We start from the raw sequence: 18,818 nt of genomic DNA on the forward strand, positions 1-18,818 counted from the left end.
CAGAGACTGGTTACTTGACCCACAAAACTTTCCATCTAATATTTAAAATAAACGTAAATTTAGAATCTCCCATCAAGTAATATACAAATTTAGAGGGAAAATGCTGCAGTCAAGAGGGAAAGAGAACACACTCCTAAAAGGGACACTAAGAGGAAATTTTATGGTAATTAAAACTGGTTATGCAGAACATTAAAATTCTGCATAGATTTGCATATTTCCCACCACCTGTTTTGGGGACCGCAGCAAGGCTAATTAACATAAAGGCTCTGATTAATCCTGCCAGTCACTGAGAGAGAATTACAGTGCAGGACTGTAAACATGCTGCACTGGGGACACAGCCTGTTTGCCGACATCTCTCCAAGGGACGGAAGTTCACCATGGCAACCAAGGCGATTTTCCGCCTCCTCTCCCTCAGAAAGGAAGGTCACATTATCTCCTTTTCTTTTCTCTATTCGCTTCCATGTATTACTAGGTCCATATTCCACTGGGTTTCATGGAATGCTCAACCCAAGGTCTTCAGTCATTAGCAACACTGGAATCAATCTTCTAGAAAACGGTTTTCCCCTCTTGACTGTCAGTAACCCAAACACTACAACGAAAGGAAGCAACAGATCGACTGAATTATGGAGTAATGCATGATAACCGAACTTTGCATGTTTTACCATATGGTTTGTATCAGCAAAGTAGCCAGATTTAACTTTGGTTTTTAAAATTTTGACTGTATGAAGCCCATCAAGGCTATAACAGGTTTAGTTATAAACCTTAGAATCACAGCATTTTAGAGCAGAGAGGAACCCTGCCAAGCTTCTACACTTCCCTACTTAAATAAATGTAAGAGAAAAGGAACCCCAGGAGGTGGAGTGACTTGCCAAAGGTCACACAGCTAGCCAGCGGCAGAGGGAGAATGCAAACCCAAGACCTCTGTACCTCAGCCCAGTGTTCTTTCCTCCACACTAGAAAGTGACGAGAAAGACGTCTGGAAACAAAAGGGCATTAAGACACTATGTGGCTTTGTGTTCAGGTATGTTTATCACTACATAACTGAGAAGCTGTTATTAAACTTACATATCCAACTCTGAAAGTACACTTTTCCTGTTCACCTTTTGTCATGCATGGTAGCATAATATGAACTGAATTTTCATCAATGTCAGTGATTATCATTATTTGGATCTTAATGACATTAGGCAATGAAGAAAGGTAATACTTCTAAATATTTCCTAATTATATTATTGCATGCTCATTATAAAAAAATCTAAAAAGTATGGTAAAAAAGTGTAAAACTGATCCATAATCCCCTGACCCAGCTTACCTGTACATTTAAAGACTGAGCAGCAGCCTGTAAACTTGTTCCAGCGAGCTGGACCTACAAGTACAATAATCAGGTAAAGTTCTAGTCTAGTACTATGGATATTGCATCACTGTAAGTCGACATCGACAAGTATTTCAAGAATCCCTACTAAGTGTATGTCACTGAGTTAGAACTGAGAACACAAAGAGGTCTATCTTACAGGGTTAAAACTTTATGGAAAAGCTCCCACCAGAAAATTATGTTTTCTTTCTTTTCTTTTCTTCTTTCTTTCTTTCTTTCTTTCTTTCTCTTTCTCTCTCTCTTTCTTTCTTTCTTTTGCCAACAGCTTTAACCTTCATTCTTTCTTTTAAAATTTTTATTGTGTTATGATAGTCACCAAAAACACATCTAACATTTCTTTTCTAAAGTCTAGCAGACGAGTTTTCCGAATGAGCGCCAGCAGGCATGCCGTACTCGTAGAAGGCATTCCTCAGGTGCCATCCTGTTTGTACCCACGGACACTGAGATCCTAAAAGCCCAACTCATCTTCTGTATTAAAGAACACATGAGAACAAGCTACTCATATACGTCACTGTCGTCATTATAAACAACCAGAATTATCTACTCATTCTAATTTCAAAATTTCATGTACATACCAGAGTAAAAACCTTATATATACATACCCAGTCAAGTCCTTAAAACATTTATAGTCATAACTCAAGAGTGCTGGCTGAAAAAGAGAATCTGTTCTATAAACCACACGTGAAAGTGTCGTAGTATTTATTTAATACATTTCATGCATCCAGAAAGTTAAAACCATGATTTTCATTAGAATAAGGATCATTATTTGACAACCATGTCGGCGAGAACTGTTCTGCCAAGTGTCACCCACGGACGCTCTAGTGGGTGAAACCGGAGGAGTAACATGACAGTCACACATTCTCCGTATCTCTTCATAGCTCTCAACTAATTACAAAAGACAAAGTCCCCAGCGATGACACATGTGCCTTCTGGTATGATCCACTAAGAACACAGCATTATGTACGTCGTATGTAAGTACCATACGACTGAGCAACAGTCTTAAAAAATGTCAGTGTTGGGGCACCTGGGTGGCTCAGTGGGTTAAGCCGCTCCCTTCGGCTCAGGTCATGATCTCAGGGTCCTGGGATCGAGCCCCGCATCGGGCTCTCTGCTGGGCAGGGAGCCTGCTTCCCCCTCTCTCTCTGCCTGCCTCTCTGCCTACTTGTGATCTCTCTCTGTGTCAAATAAATAAATAAAATCCTTAAAAAAAAAGTCAATGTCTTGAAAACAAAAACACTCTGTTAGAAGAAAAAGAAGATAAACTAGGGTAGAATAAGCGGAAGCCTAAAGGAGAACAGCAGCAGTCAGCAGGAAAAGCAGTTAACGCAAGAGGCACTGCAAGGTGCTACACAGGATCCTGGCAACTGAATGGATATAGATAAAAAAGTCATGAATTATTCCAGGGCTCAAATCTGAGAGACTGAAAAAAAGGTGACGTCATTGCCAGGGAAGCCAGTAAGTTCCGTTTTGGATCATCACATGGCATCAAAGTTTCCTGAAGGTAAATACAAGTGTTAATATGAGCTCAAGATGGAGTTCAGAGCGAAAATGATGAGAGATGCCCTTTATTTACAACTAATAGTCCTGCTAGGAGCTGAGAGCTCTCAGAAGCAAACCTGGACATTTAGAGAGAACGTATTCTAGATGCAGTGTAGTCAAGGGAGGATTATCTGAAAAGATAATATGTTTAAGACCCAAAGGCTAAGAATTCAGCCAGAGAGCCAGAGGAAAGAGTTTTGGGTACACAGATTTGAAGGAAATAAAGTTTCTGTGGGATTTTATTTAAATCATGTTGTTTCTGGGCAGAAGTCTGTTGAGGAACAGGACAGTTATAGGTCTTCAAGTACCCCCTCATGGATTATTTGCTGAGTGGACTACCTGAATCGAATGATCAAATTTTGTATCACAGTAATGGGACAATGTGATACCACAGACCCAATGTATTCCTGTCAAAAACTTGGATCCAATCACGAGGGAAAAATTAAACAAACCCAAATTGAGGGAGTCTTCTCTAAAACAGCTGGTATCTACTCTTTAAAAATGTCAACCTCATGAAAGATGAAGACAGAACTGAGAAATTCTTACAGAATGAAGAAGCCAGACAGACAGGAAACCCGAATGCAAGGTGTGGACCGGACTGCAGATCAGAGAACACTTACATATGGACTGAACATTAGATAACAAATTTCATCGATGTTAAGTTTCTGGAATTTGAAATTTATATTATAGTTGTATAAAAAAATACTGTTCTTAGGAAAAATGTGATGAAGTATTTAGAAGTAGAAGGTCACAGCGCCTGCAACTTGATTCCAAAAAAAAAAAAAGTATATACATTTTTTATATGTGTTTGTACACACACACACACAGCAAAGATAAGAACAGTAATTGTTGGTGATTCCAGGTGAAGGGCTTTTGGTTGAAAACTGTTCTGTAGATATAACTTTTCTACAGATTTGAAAATTTTCAAAATAGAAAATTGAAAAAAGAGTGAGAGCATCCTTTCGCCACTTAATTTAGCGAACTCCCAACATCCTTCAAACTATAGCTCAAAGGTCATCCTCTCTGATTAATGTCTTAGATTGTACAGGTTGAACTAATTATTTCTACCTCTCTATTCCTATACAACCTTACCATTCACTTATTCAGTAAATAATTACTGAACATCTATTATATTTTGGGCTCTTTGGAAAATGCTGGGATAAAGATAAATGAGAAAAAGTGCCCATCTTCATGGAACTTACACGGTAACAGAACTAAAGTCATCTACTTTGTATACGTGTACACACATTTGTAATTATGGTAAGGAAAAGGTCAGAGTGTGAACCCGGTCAATAAGAGGGCTAGAAACAGAAGGTAAGTGTCACACTTATGCTAATTATGTCTCTAATCAGACGGTGAGCAATTCTGAGGGGACTGACATCTTGCTGGAGAAGTCCGTGATGTCAAGATTTCCTATCAAATTCTTTGGTTTAAAGTCCTTTGGTTTGGGGTATATTGAAGATTCAGTGATTTTGGTAATCAGCAGCTGGAGGCCTTGGAGCTGATGTAAGAGTTGCACTCTTCTTAGAATTTGGATCCAGTGAAGAAAAGACTGCATATCATCTTGTATCTTTGGGGACTTTTGAATACTTTATGACCATCACAAATTTAAGCCAGATACAGGCTTAATATGCACCATAGGCATTGACTACCAAAAATTTTATTCCTCTAAGAAACCAGAAAACTTGTTGGAAGCTACAAATGTTTTTACTTTTTACTTTTACTTTTATTTATTTATTATTTTATTTTTTTTTAAATTTTTATTTTTTTTATAAACATATATTTTTATCCCCAGGGGTTACTTTTATTTTTTGAAGATTATTTATTTGAGACAGGGAGAGAGAGAGTGCACAGAAGGAGAGGGGGAAGCAGGCTCCGCACTGTGCAGAGAGCCTGATGCGGGGCTCGATCCCAGGACCCTGAGACCATGACCTGAGCTGAAGGCAGACACTAGACCGAATGAGCCACCCGAGCTCCCCTACAAATGTTTTCAGAAGAAAGAACTGAAATGAAGATAACATTTTTGGTTTTCTATAATATATTCTTAAATTATTTTAGATGCTAATACATCGTAATATTTTATCTAAAAGTTCCATATAGAAGTTTCTCTACTTTGGGAAACACAAACAAAGCTATGCACCTGAGCAAAACTGTGTCAGCTAGGCCCTCACTCCAACAGAAGGTGCTAATTGCCTCCTGCACACCATCCCTTTGAATTTGTGAATAAATGGGCTTTTGAGGACCTTTCTAAAATTGCACCTGTTTCAAGTGCAGGAGCTTCTTTTATATAAAATTCAGGGAGGGGGCGCCTGAGTGGCTCAGTTGGTGGGGGGACTGACTGCCTTCAGCTCCAGTCGTGTTCCCAGGGTCCTAGGATCCAGCCCCTCATCTGGCTCCCTGCTCAGCAGGGAGTCTGCTTCCCTCTCCCTCTCCCTGCTTGTGCTCTCTCTGTGTCAAATAAATAAGAGTTCTTTAAAAAAAAAAAGTTGAGGTAGTCTAAAGACATAATTTATGAGCTCAGAAGACATATGAAGACACAATTTATGAAGACATTCTGAGCAGAGAGCCTTACACAGGTCTTGGGCAATGGTGGCCATGTCCTTCTGGATGACTCTGTAATTTACTACCTTCAGTGAGCCTCACAGACCCACAGTGATAAAAACAGTAACTCAGTTGTTATGAACATTCCATTCATAACAAAGAATTCTTTTTTTTTTTTTTCCACAAAGCTGTGAGGTCAATAACAATACAGTCAATTAAACTATGATTCCAGACTAACCATTCAAAATCAGATGTGATTAGCACCAGGCTTTAATCAATTTAAAAAGTCCCCCACACTGAAATAACTACCCCAGGCCTTCACATTCCATGCCTCCGGTTTTTACTTTCCCTTACGGTTGAGCAGAGAGCATTCTACCTGATGGAGATGTCCAAGGAAAGCCTGGGCCTGGGCTGTTGAGATGGCTCCTCCGACGGGCACAGGCTGCTTCTGAAAGTCCAGACCATTGGTTTGTGTGCCTAGAAAGCAAGCAAAAGCACGTAACTGTTAAAAAACAAACTCAACTGAAACAAGCACTAGACTTCAGTCACAAGCATTGATTAGGCATACTATTTTGTAGAAGCACTTCCCTAAGTACCCCCAGGGACAAGAAGGGATTTACAGCACAAGGTTTTCTTTTCTGAAGGGAGGACTGTGGGACAAGTAAATGAACAGAAAGCTTAAGAAACAGAAACAAAAATATAAATACTGAATTCTAATCATAAGATGGTGTTACAGAATTCAAAAGCGATGCAGGGACTGGGGTCACAATAAGCATGGCACTTACATGCCTTAAGGAAGAGATTATCATCACTACTACTGTTGTAAAGAATGGTACAGACAGACTTCCAAGGAGGGACTGATGCGCTCTTCTGGTCTCCCCATTCTCAATATTTGGCATGGGCAGAAGAAATTCACTGGTGACTCTGCAAGGTGATTGATTCTTTTTATTTATTTATTTATTTGACAGAGATCACAAGTAGGCAGAGAGGCAGGTGGGGGGCGGGGGGAGAAGAGGCTCCCTGCTGAGCAGAGAGCCTGATTCAGGGCTCGATCCCAGGACCCTGAGATCATGACCTGAGCCAAAGGTAGAGGCTTAACCCACTGAGCCACCCAGGCACCCCAAGGTGATTTATTCTTAACTTACACTTTTAATACATGATAATCTGATGGCAAAACAGCAATTTACATGATAAACAAAATAGTTTTACTGATTTCTTCAATCCTAAAGTATAGATTGCTGCATACATGTAATTAGCAAGAGCCCTGCTATAATTATAATCTTCCAAATGTTATGCCTGTGCATTTTAACCACTTATGCTGCAGTCTGATGATAGGATAGGACTAATTTATGGAAAGACATACCATCCGAATGTTCAGAAATATTTATTAAGGATATAATATATTGTTTTCAAACTATAATATCCAGATATAATTTAGAAATTACCAAAATTCCATGTATGCAATAAAACGTAACAGGCCACAGGAACCTGCAAGAATCACCGAGGCTCACAAATGTGGCCCTGAACTTCCGCTTCTGACCACTCCGATAGCCTCCCTTCCCGTCCTCACTCCAGTGTGTGCACACAAGGAGAACGCTGGTCAGGACAGGATAAGCCAGAACCTTAAGCAGTATTTCTAAATGGCTACCCACTTCTGCCATTATATATCCGAACTAACATCTGGCAAATGTATCACTTTAATAACAATAATGAGGTAGATCACATGACTCCAAGGAACTATTAAAGGTTTCCTTGAGATAATTATAAAAGGAGTGTCTATACATATCACCTGCTTAAAACCTCATAATGGTTGTTCTTTTGCATTTTTTCCCTGGCTTCCTATAAGCAGAAAACGAAAGAATCATCTAGACATACAAAGGGTCACTTTCATTGGCCACATGCAGAAAGTTAATTATTTTAAAGTTACACATTTGGTCATTAGCTGCTGTCTCTATTCCTATGCAGAAAATCATTACTGAGGTTGATTTTAAGATTGTTCACCCTTAGAGAATTATGCTCCATATATATTACACAAATCCACAAGGCTAAAAGAAGATGAGGTTTTGAAAAATGGAGACAAGCACCCAAAGATTAAAACATCACCAATATAGGAACTCTTCCAGAACCAAAAATTTCACTCTCATGGAGACCATGAAACTTCTACACACTGGTTCCACTATCAAGTCGCTGCAAAAATGATATACCCCTTGTAAATCACAAAGCACTATATGAAAAGACTGGCTAATTTCTACCTCTGGTACAGAGCCTACGGCAGTGGCCTACAGCTAATGCTATTTAAGTACCCTGGCTCTACCAGCTCAGAGGACACATAAAGGCAGGACACCCAAAGCTAGTGAAGTACAAGAACATTCCTAGACAACAATTCAGATAAACAGAGATTCAGGATGCAAAAGAGGGGTTTTTTTGTTTTGTTTTGTTTTCTCAGTAAAATTCTGAGGCTCCACGAGGAGGTAAGGGATGGAAGAAAGTAGATATCACATAGAAATCATTCTTGTAAATCATAAAGACCTAAATTGGGCTAAAAGGAAAAGAGAGGGGAACAGACAGACAGACACCCATACATACACACACATTTAACATAATTTGAAGACAGTACAGGGAGACAATGATGGTGGGAGCCAAAACCAAATGCGTGTCAGAGAAAATAGAACATCCAAATAAAGAAAGGGGGGAATCACCAGGTTGGGAGAGAAGGTGAACGATTTAAGAAGATAAAATAGCACATACAGAATTTGAGAAACCCCAAAACATGTAAGAAAAGTGATCCAGAAGGCATTTAGAAATGACAAAGTCCAAAGCTAAAGATTCTATAAGATTGCCACAAGAGCAGTGTTACTGAGGTAGACCTCAGAGATCTTGAATCCAACCTTCTTATTTTATTGGTGACAGATTAAGGAATCTTTTTTTTTTTTTTTTAAGATTTTATTTATTTATTTGACAGAGAGAGAGAGAGATCACAAGTAGGCAGAGAGTTAGGCAGAGAGAGAGAGAGAGAAGCAGGCTCCCCGTGGAGCAAAGAGCCTTGATCCCAGGACACTGAGATCATGACCTGAGCTGAAGGCAGCGGCTTAATCCACTGAGCCACCCAGGTGCCCCCAGATTAAGGAATCTTAAGTGAACTGTTCAAAATGTCATAGCTACTTAGTGGAAGAGCCAAGACAAGGACAGGGTCCCCTGATTCTGTGTGATTGCTCACAGAGAAGTGATAGTTGTAATCTGGAGTAAAAATGCCAATCAACTAAGAGTGGGTACAGAGAGAAGAAGCCTGAAGAGAGCACCTACATTAGGAGATGTAGAGACAAAGAACCAGAGAGGAAGCAGTGAGAAAACAGGGAGAAAAAAATAAAAAAATCCTCAAGGACTACTGTGCTTCAGGAGCCAGGCAAAAGAATCCTACAAGGATGGGGTAGTTTACTACTGTCAAATGGTACAGAACAGGATCAAATACTGAACAAGAAATTAATCCAGATAGTCTAAATGAAAGGCAGTTATAAAAGTAAGGCCAAAACTTAATGAAATAGGAAAAAAACACATAACAGAAACACCAAACTTGGTTCTTTCAAAAGAATCATATAACTTACAAACTTCTGCTAAGATTGAAGAAAAAAGTAAAAGGGAAGGAGCAAATGATTTAAGGATAACAGAAAGAAGGACATAACAAAAAATGCTTTAAAAATAATAAAACAAATGCTGCAAACATAATAAAAAATGCTGCTAAAAACAGAATATCATGAACCAATAAAATATACACCAATAAAATTAAAACTGAGAAATGGAGGTTACTCACTAGAAACTATAACTTACCAAGACTGACTCAAGAAGAAATAGGAAATGCCAAGGGTCCTACAGCATTTGAAGAAATGTAATATGTAGGTAAAAATCTTCCCAAAAGGAAAAATGAAAACCTAAACAATTTTACTCTGCTTGCTTCCAGAAATCAAAGGGACAAATAATTCTAATCTTAAGTAACTTTTCCAGAGTATGGGGAAAAAAGGGAAACAATTTCTAAGGTCATTTTGTGAGGTCAGCATAACCTCACTACGAAACCTAAAAAAGATGAGTAAAGAAAACAAAACAAACAAACAAAAATACATGCCAGTTTTACTCACAAACATACATAAAAATATCCTAAAAAGTATTAGCAAAAATAAGCTAATAAGATAGAATATTTGGAGTTTAAGGGTTAAAAAAACCCAATGTGATTCATCACATTAATTAAAGGGGAAAAATCATTTAATTGACTCAAAAGATTAAAGAAAATCCTTAGATAAAATTCAATATCCACCTATGACAAAAATTCTACGCATAGGAACAGAAATAAACTTCCTTAACTTGATAAAAATTAACATTAAAAGCATTCCCGTTAATATTAAGAACAAGATAAGTGTGCCAGCTACTGAAAGCCTCAAGCAACAAACAAGGTAAGAAAAGAAAATATACCAACTGCAAAAAGAAACAAAACTTTCTTTTCAGATGATTTTTATAATGTATATAGAGTATCCTGAGAAATCTAATGATCTATTTCTAGAATAAGAGAGTTTAATAAGGGGATCTAATCAGTATGGACATAGATATTAGAGCTAGAATTCAGAATAACGTTTATAAAGATACTAGCTGAGCTTGAAAAAAGCATAGAAAACACTAGAGAGTCCCTTTCTAGAGAAAAAAAGAACTAAAATCTAATTTTTGAAATAAAAAAGGCTATTAATGAGATGCAATAAAAAATGGAGGCTCTGTTAGGATAACTGAGGCAGAAGAGAGAATTGGTGAAATAGGCAACAAAATGACAGAGAACAAAGAAGCTGAGAAAAAGAGAGATAAACAACTCACTGAACCACAAGGGGAGAATTTGAGAGATAAGTGATACCATGCAGTTTAATATTAGAATAATTGGGATTCCAGAAGAAAAGGAAGGAGAAAGAGAGAGAAGCAGAAGGTATACTGGAGCAAATTATAGCAGAGAACATCCCTAAACTGGGTAAGGAAACAGGAATCAAAATCCAGGAGAAAAGAAATCCCTCTCAAAATCAATAAAAATAGGTCAACACTCCTACATAGAACAGTGAAACTTACAAATCTCAGAGACAAAGGGAAAACCCCAAAGGCAGTTTGGGATAAGAGATCTGTAACCGACAAGGGTAGAAACATTATGTTGGCAGCAGACCAATCTGCAGACACCTGGCAGCCAGAAAGGACTGGCACGATATATTCAGGGCTCTACCTGAGAAAAATATGCAGCCAAGAATACTTTACCCAGCTAGGATGGCATTCAAAACAGAAGGAGTGGCAAGAAGTTTCCAGGAAAAACAGAAACTAAAAGAATTTGTGAACACCAAACCAGCCCTACAAGAAATATTAAAAGGATCCTCTAAGCAAAGAGAGAGCCCACAAGTAACATACACCAGAAAGGAACAGAAACAATATAAAGTAACAGTCTCTTTACAAGAATACAATGGAACTAAATTTGTATCTTTCACTAGTTACTCTGAATGTAAATGGGCTAAATGCCCCAATCAAAAGACAGAGGGTATCAAATTGGATAAAAAAAGCAAGACCCATCCATATGTTGTCTGCAAGAGACTCATTTTAGACCCAAAGACACCTCCTGATTTAAAGTGAGGGCGCAGAAAGCCATTTATCATGCTAATGGAGTGCTAATGGACCTCAAAAGAAAGCTGGGGTAGCAATTCCTATAACAGAAAACTTAGTTTTTAAGCCAAGTACTATAATAAGAGATGAAGAAGGACACTATACAATTAAAGGACCCATTCAATACAAAGTTCTAACAATTATACATATTTATGCCCCTAACATGGGAGCAGCTAATTATATAAGTCAATTAATAACAAAATTAAAGAAACACATTGATAATAATACAATTAATAGTAGGGGACTTTAACAACCCCCTCACTGCAATGGAGAGATCATCTAAGCAGAAGGTCAACAGGGTAATAAGGGCTTTGAATGACATACTGGACAAAATGGACTTCACAGATATACTCAGAATCTTATATCCTAAAGCAACAGAATTCATATTCTTCTCCAATGCACATGGAACATTCTCCAGAGTAGATCATATCCTGTGTCACAAATCAGGTCTCAACCAATATCAAAAGATTGGGATCATTCCCCGCATACTTTCAGACCACAATAATTTCAAACTGGAACTCAATCACAAGAGGAAACTTGGAAAGAATTCAAATACATGGAGGCTAAAGAGCATCCTACTAAAGAATGAATAGATCACCAGGAAATTAAAGAAGAATTTAAAAAATTCATGGAAACAAATGAAAATGAAAACACAACTGCTCAAAATCTTTGCAGTGTAGCGAAGGTGGTCCTAAGAGGGAAGTATACAGGAATACAAGCCTTTCTCAAGAAACAAGAAAAGGTCGTAAGTACACAACCTAACCCTATGCCTAAAGGAGCTGGAGAAAGAACAGCAAAGAAAGAATACACCCAGCAGGAGAAGAGGAATCCTAAAGATTAGAGCAGAAATCAATGACACAGAAACCAGAAGAATAGTAGAAACTAGGAGCTTTTTATTTGAATTATTAATAAGACTGATAAAGCCCTGGCCAGATTTATCAGAAAGAAAAGAGAAAGGACCCAAATAAATAAAATCACGAATGAAAGAAGAGAGATCACAACCAACACTGAAGAAATACAAACAATTAAAAGAACAAACATATTATGAGCAACTATACGCCAGCAAATTAGACAATATGGAAGAAATGGATGCATTCCTAGAGATGTATAAACTACCAAAACAGAACCAGGGATAAACAGAAAACCTGAACAGAGCCATAACCAGCATGGAAATAGAAGCAGCAATAAAAAATCTACAAACAAAAGCCCAGGGCCAGAGAGCTTCCGAGGGGAATTCTACCAAACATTTAAAGAAAAATTACTAACAATTCTTATGAAGCTCTTTCAAATAGACAAATGGAAGGAAAACTTCCAAATTTCTTCTGTGGCCAGCATTACTTGATCCCAAAACCAAAGACCCCCACCAAAAGAATTACAGACCAATATCCCTGATGAACATGGATGCCAAAATTATCACCAAAATACTCAGCCAATGGGACCCAATGGTACATTAAAAGGATTATTCACCACAACCAAGTGGGATTTATTCCTGGGCAGCAAAGTTGGTTCAACCTTCACAAATCAATCAATGTGATATAATACATAAATAAAAGAAAGGACAAGAACCATATGATCCTCTCAATAGAAAGGATTTCTTTTCTATTTTCAATAGAAAAAAATGCAGAAAAAGCATTTAAAGTATAGCATCTTTCTTGACTGAAACTCTTCAGTGAAGGGATAGATGGAACATACTTCAATATGATAAAAGCCATCTACAAAAAGCCCACGGCGAAGATCATTCTCAATGGGGGAAATTGAGAGCTTTCCCCCTAAGGTCAGGTACACAGCAGGGATGTCCACTACCACCACTGCTATTCAACACAATACTAGAAGTCCTAGCCTCAGCAAACAGACAACAACAAAAAAAACAAAAGGCATCATAATTGGCAAACTGGCAAAGAAGTCAAACTTTTGCTCTTTGCAGATGACATGATAGTCTGTGGAAAAGCCAAAAGACTCCACCCCAAGGACTCCTGGATGGCTTGGTCAGTTAAGTGTCTGCCTTAGGCTCAGGTCACGATCCCAGGGTCTTGGGACTGAGTCCTGCAGGCTCCACTGCTCTGGGGGGAGACTGCTTCTCCCTCTGCCTATCCCTCCCCTCCACCTGTTTGTACTCTCTCTCCCTCTCTCCTTGACAAATAAATAAGTCTTAAAAAAAAAAGACTTCACCCCAAAATTGCTAGAACTCCTACAGGAATTCAGCAAAGTGGCAGGATATAAAATCAATGCGTAGAAATCCTTTGCATTTCTAGATACTGACAATGAGACAGAAGAAACAGAAATTAAGGAATCAATCCCATTTACAATTACACCAAAAAATGTAAGATACCTAGGAATAACCTAACCAAAGAGCTAAGGATCTATACTCTCAAAGGTATAGAACACTTACAAAAGAAATTGAGGAAGACACAAAGAAATGGAAAAACATTCCATGCTCAAGGATTAGAAGAACAAATATTGTTAAAATGGCTATGCTACCTAGAGCAATCTATGCATTCAATACAATCTCTATCAAAATACCATCAACATATTTCACAGAGCTGGAATGAACAATCCTAAAATTTGTATGGAACCAGAAAAGACCCTCAATAGCCAAAGGAATGTTGGAAAAGAAAAACTGAAACTGGTGGTGTCACAATTATGAACTTCAAGCTCTATTACAAAGCTGTCATCAACACTTCAGTATGGTACTGGCACAAAAACAGACACAAAGATCAATGGAACAGAATAGAGAGCCCAGAAATAGACCCTCAACTCTACGGTCAACGAATCTTCAACATAGCAGGAAAGAATGTCCAATGGAAAAAGGACGGTCTCTTCAACAAATGGTGTTGGGAAAACTGGACAGCTACATGCAGAAGGAAACTGGACCATTTCCTTATACCACACACAAAAACAGACTCAAAATGGATGAAAGACCTCAATGTAAAACAGGAATCCAACAAAATCCTAGAGGAGAACACAGGCAGCAACCTCATCAATCCCGGTTGCAGCAACTTCTTGCTAGACATGTCTCCAAACGCAAGGGAAACAAAGGAAAAATGAACTAATGGGACTTTATCAAGATCAAAAGCTTTTGCACAGCAAAGGAAACAGTTGAAAAACAAAAAAAGACAACCTACAGAATGAGAGAAGATATTTGCAAATGACATATCATATAAAGAGCAAGTATCCAAAATCTATAAATAATTTATCAAACTCAACAAGCAAAGAACAAATAATCCAATCAAGAAATGGGCAGAAGACATGAAGACATTTCTGTGAAGAAGACATCCAGATGGCCAGCAGACACATAAAAAAATGCTCAACATCACTCGGCATCAGGGAAATACAAATCAAAATCACAGTGAGATACCACACCTCACACAAGTCAGAATGGTTAACATTAACAAGTCAGGAAAGAACAGATGCTGGCAAAGATGCAGAGAAAGGGTAACCCTCCTATATTGTTGGTGGGAATGGAAGGTGGTGCAGCCATTCTGGAAAACAGTGTGGAGATTCCTCTGAAAGTCAATGTTTATGGCACAATGTCCACAATAGCCAAAGATTCTATGTCCATATGTCCATCAACAGATCAATGGATAAAAACGATGTGGTATATAAATACAATGGAATATTATGCAGCCATCAAAAAATGAAATCTTACCATTTGCAGTGATGTGGATGGAACTAGAGGATTTTATGTTAAGGGAAGTAAGTCAATCAGAGAAAGACAATTACCATATGAGTTCACTGATGTATGGAATTTAAAAAACAAAACAGAGGATCACAGGGGAAGAGAGGAAAAATAAAATAAGATGAAACCAGAGAGGGAGATATATTGTAAGAGACTCTTCGTCACAGGAAACAAGCTGAGAGTTGCTGGAGGGAAGGGGGATGGAGGGACGGGGTAACTGGGGATAGACACTAAGGAGGGCATGGGATGTAATGAGCAGTGAGTATTACGTGAGACTGATGAATCACAGACCTGGACCTCTGAAACCAATAATACATTATATGTTAATTAAAAAAAAGAATTTAATAAGGTTACAGCACACAAAATTCATTTTAAAATTGCTTTCATACACCAAATGAAAACATTTTTGAACAGTTCAATATTATTTTTAACACTTCGAAAATATAAAATCCTAGGACTAAATCTATGAAACTATAGCAAGTCCTAATCGATGGAAAACTATAAACCTTATTTAAAATTGTAAGAAGACATAAATAAATGCTCATTTACTGGAAGACTCAACATTATAAAGATATCAATCAATTCTTTACAAACTGATCTTTGGATTCAAAGCAATTTCATATCAAAATCTCAACAAGTTATTTTCTCTTTTCCCTTCCTTTCTTTTCAGGGTTGGGGTGTGTGTGTAATTGACAGCTTGATTCTAAAATTATTTAAATTTTTTTTTTTTTCCTCTTACCCAACATGGGACTTGACCTCATGATCCTAAGATGAACAATCACATGCTCTTCCAACCGAGCCCGCTGGAGGCACTAGAATTCTAAAATTGATCCAGAAGGGCAAAGGGTGAAAATGCTTTTTTTTAAAAAAAGCAAGCTGGGATGCCTGGGTGGCTCAGTCGGTTAAGCCACCGCCTTTTGCTCAGGTCATGATCCCACGGTCCTGGGATCGAGTCCCGCATCAGGCCCCCTGCAGGGAGCCTGCTTCTCTCTCCGCCTCTGCCTGCTTGTCCGTGTGCATGCTCGCTCGCTCTCTGACAAACAATAAATAAAATCTTAAAAAAAATTTAAAAAGCAAGTTGAGGGACCCATCCTATTAAGATATTATGAGCTATAATAGACCAACAATAATCAGAACAGTGTAGTATTTGTACAGTGACAAACAGATCAGATTAGAGTCTGGAAGCCACACGTATCTTTAGACACTTGCAATGCGATAGGTAGTACGGTACCTCAGTGAGGAAAGGTTGGAGTTTTCGATAAAAGGATAACTGGGTATCCATTTGGGAAAAAAATGAAATTAGATCAATCCATGCCGTATAAAAGAAAGAGAGGAAAAAAGGGAGGGAGGGAAGGAGGAAGGAACGAAAGTTTCAGAAGGATTAAAAGCCTAAATATAAAGTACACGATTATTACATTTTCAGAAGACAAACTAAGAATACATCATGACAACCTTGGGAAAAGGATTTCTTTACCAAGACCCCAAAAATGAAAAGATTTAAGTTTACTTCAAAATTAAAAGCTGTGTTCATCAAAGTGCTATAAAAAGAGAATGTAAAAGAGAAAATATCTGTAATACATACACAACAACAAAGGATTAGTATTCAGAACACAGAGAGAATGCCTATGAATCAATTAAAAAAACCTCAAACTAACAGAAAAAAGCCCAAACAAACAGGAATTTCACAGAAGAAACATAAATTGTGCACAAACACTAGAAAAGATTCAGCCTCCTTGGAAACTAGGGAAATGAAATTAAAATCCCAATACAATACCATTTTATAGCCACTAAATTGGCTAAAATTACAAAGTTGGTTACTATCAAGTTGTGGCCAGACTGTGAAATTCTTATCTGCCGTTGGTAGCGATATGAACCAGTACAAATGCTCTGGAAAAGTGGCCGGCAGTCCTGGAATTGCACTGGATAAGCTCAGGTCGTACCCTCTGGAGACTTTCATGCACATGCATAAGAGATAAGTACGAAATTACTTTATAGCAATAATGTCTGTAGTAACAAAAGCCTAAAAATAACCCAAATGTCCATCAATAATAGAATGGATAGAAAACTTGTAATATCTTCATCTAATGGAATATTATATCCAGTGAAAGTGAATTATAAACATATGCACTAACTTGGATGAATCTCAAAAATACAATGTTGAACAAAAGAAACCGGTCAGAATACAGTATGATTCAATTTATGTAACAGCAACAGATGAATCTAAGTATGATTTGAGTATGACAGTAAATATACAGATGAAAAAGTTTGAAAAGAAAAGCAACGTGACCACTAACACTGAATTTGGGATGACTGTTACCTCTGTGGCAGAAGCAGCGACGATGACCAGGGTGGACCCCACAGCATCCCCTCCTGGGACACGGTAATGTTTTGTTTCATAGAGTGGTAGACATAGGAGTACTTAAAAGATACATACATGTTTACATACAGGTTTCTAAGATTATTACATTTACATTAAAACAGTAAAACATCCACAATGACAAAATAATTGCAGTAAAATTTCAAGGACACATCCAAATGGCAAGGAGCAAAGGAAAAAGCATGCGGTCATGAAGCCAAAGCGTGAGGGCGCGCCTTCCTTTCGTAGGTCCGGCAGTGGTGGGAGTGAGAGGCGCAGACTGCGGGTGGGGTGGGGTCTGTGGGCTGATCAAGCCATGCATACCTCAGTATTTTGAGGAAAGATTCTATGGGAAGGGATACACTGATGATTTAGAACCAAATGGGGTGAAAAGACAGGACAGGAACTTGAAAGAAATGAGAAGACACATAATTAAGAGTGAAAAATGGAAGATCAGAATAATGAAAAAGGATATTTCTTAAAGGCAAATGAAAAGGAGAAGATGGGTGAAAGAAAAAAATATAAAGCAGAGGGAGGCAGCTGGCTCAAATCAATACAATTTTCTCGGTAATCAAAAGGTAGCCATTTTCAGAAAACAAAAACAGCAAGACAGAAAGAAAGTTGAAAAGTTCTGGACAAGGGGAACAGTTTGCTCATTGTCGCTATTCCTACTGTTTTTCTCCGTAACTGAGAATGGAAATCTATACTTCCGAACGCTCATGTTACAATGTATAAATGGGGCAGGAAACATAACATACTGGGGAGGGAAGGACAGAGAAAGGAGGAGAAGAATGGGGGAAGGAAGGACAGACAGAAACCCAAGGTGATATCGTCACGGGAGGGTCCGCAGATGGCCTCCGCCGTCTTCTCTAGGTCTCAAAGTCCCAGGTAGTGTTCAACATGCAGCCGGAGTCTACCCCCTTTAAGGGCCAATTTAACTAGAAAAATCTTTCCCAAATCTTTTTTTGGAGGGGTGGGGAGGGCAGAGGGAGCAGGAGAGAGAGAATCCTAAGAGGGTTCAAGCCCAGCTCGGAGCCCAACACAGGGCTCAATCTCACAACCCTGAGATCATGACCTGAGCTGAAATCAAGAATGGAAGCTCAACCAACAGAGCCACCAGGCGTGCCAATCTTGCCCAAATCTTAACGCCTCTATGGCCTAGTTTTTCTTAAGTAAGGACACTTAATCCTTACTGAAGAGATAACGTTAGTGTTTTTCAACAGATCAACATGTTAAGGCCAGAATTTAAAACTTACAGTAATGTATTTTCGTAGTCTCTTCAGGATACAGCTATGTTGAAAGAAGCCATATTTTAAAAAGGAAAAAAAAATCTCTTTTTTCTAATGTCAGTAGCCTCAGATTCTTTTGCTAAATGCATGGAAATGGATTTGTTACAGTGGTGCTCAGACCAACATTCAGAATCACTCACATCACCAAAGAGAATTAAATCAGAGTAAAGACGTTGGTTATAGAGATGTGAGATTTCTGGAATCCCTGAAAATACTTGTAAATATTCCTGGATTTCAAAGGAGGATCAAAAATTATTAACTCTGAGTGGAGACCTAAACATTGAATATATAAAAGGGCAAGGTACCCTTTTTTCTTCTCGGATCTGGTAAGACCCTACTTGGAAGGAGAGTGTCACAGGCAGCTGCTGACCCCCACCC

The 18,818-nt window shown here is 38.3% G+C and overlaps 1 protein-coding gene across 15 annotated transcripts in view; it reads right to left on the minus strand.

Annotated features, from left to right (window-relative positions):
- POU2F1 (POU class 2 homeobox 1) overlaps nucleotides 1–18,818 on the minus strand; it is a 187,189-nt gene that overhangs the window by 51,769 nt on the left and 116,602 nt on the right. For all 15 annotated transcript variants that reach the window (XM_032317601.1, XM_032317602.1, XM_032317600.1 and 12 more), the window contains 2 exons: nucleotides 5,826–5,926; nucleotides 1,310–1,363 (listed from right to left, as the gene is read on the minus strand). In XM_032317601.1, the coding sequence (XP_032173492.1) occupies nucleotides 1,310–1,363; nucleotides 5,826–5,926 (155 nt within the window). The remainder of the gene's footprint in view (nucleotides 1–1,309; nucleotides 1,364–5,825; nucleotides 5,927–18,818) is intronic.

This window comes from Mustela erminea, chromosome 17 (assembly GCF_009829155.1).
Source record: "Mustela erminea isolate mMusErm1 chromosome 17, mMusErm1.Pri, whole genome shotgun sequence".
NCBI lineage: Eukaryota > Metazoa > Chordata > Mammalia > Carnivora > Mustelidae > Mustela > Mustela erminea.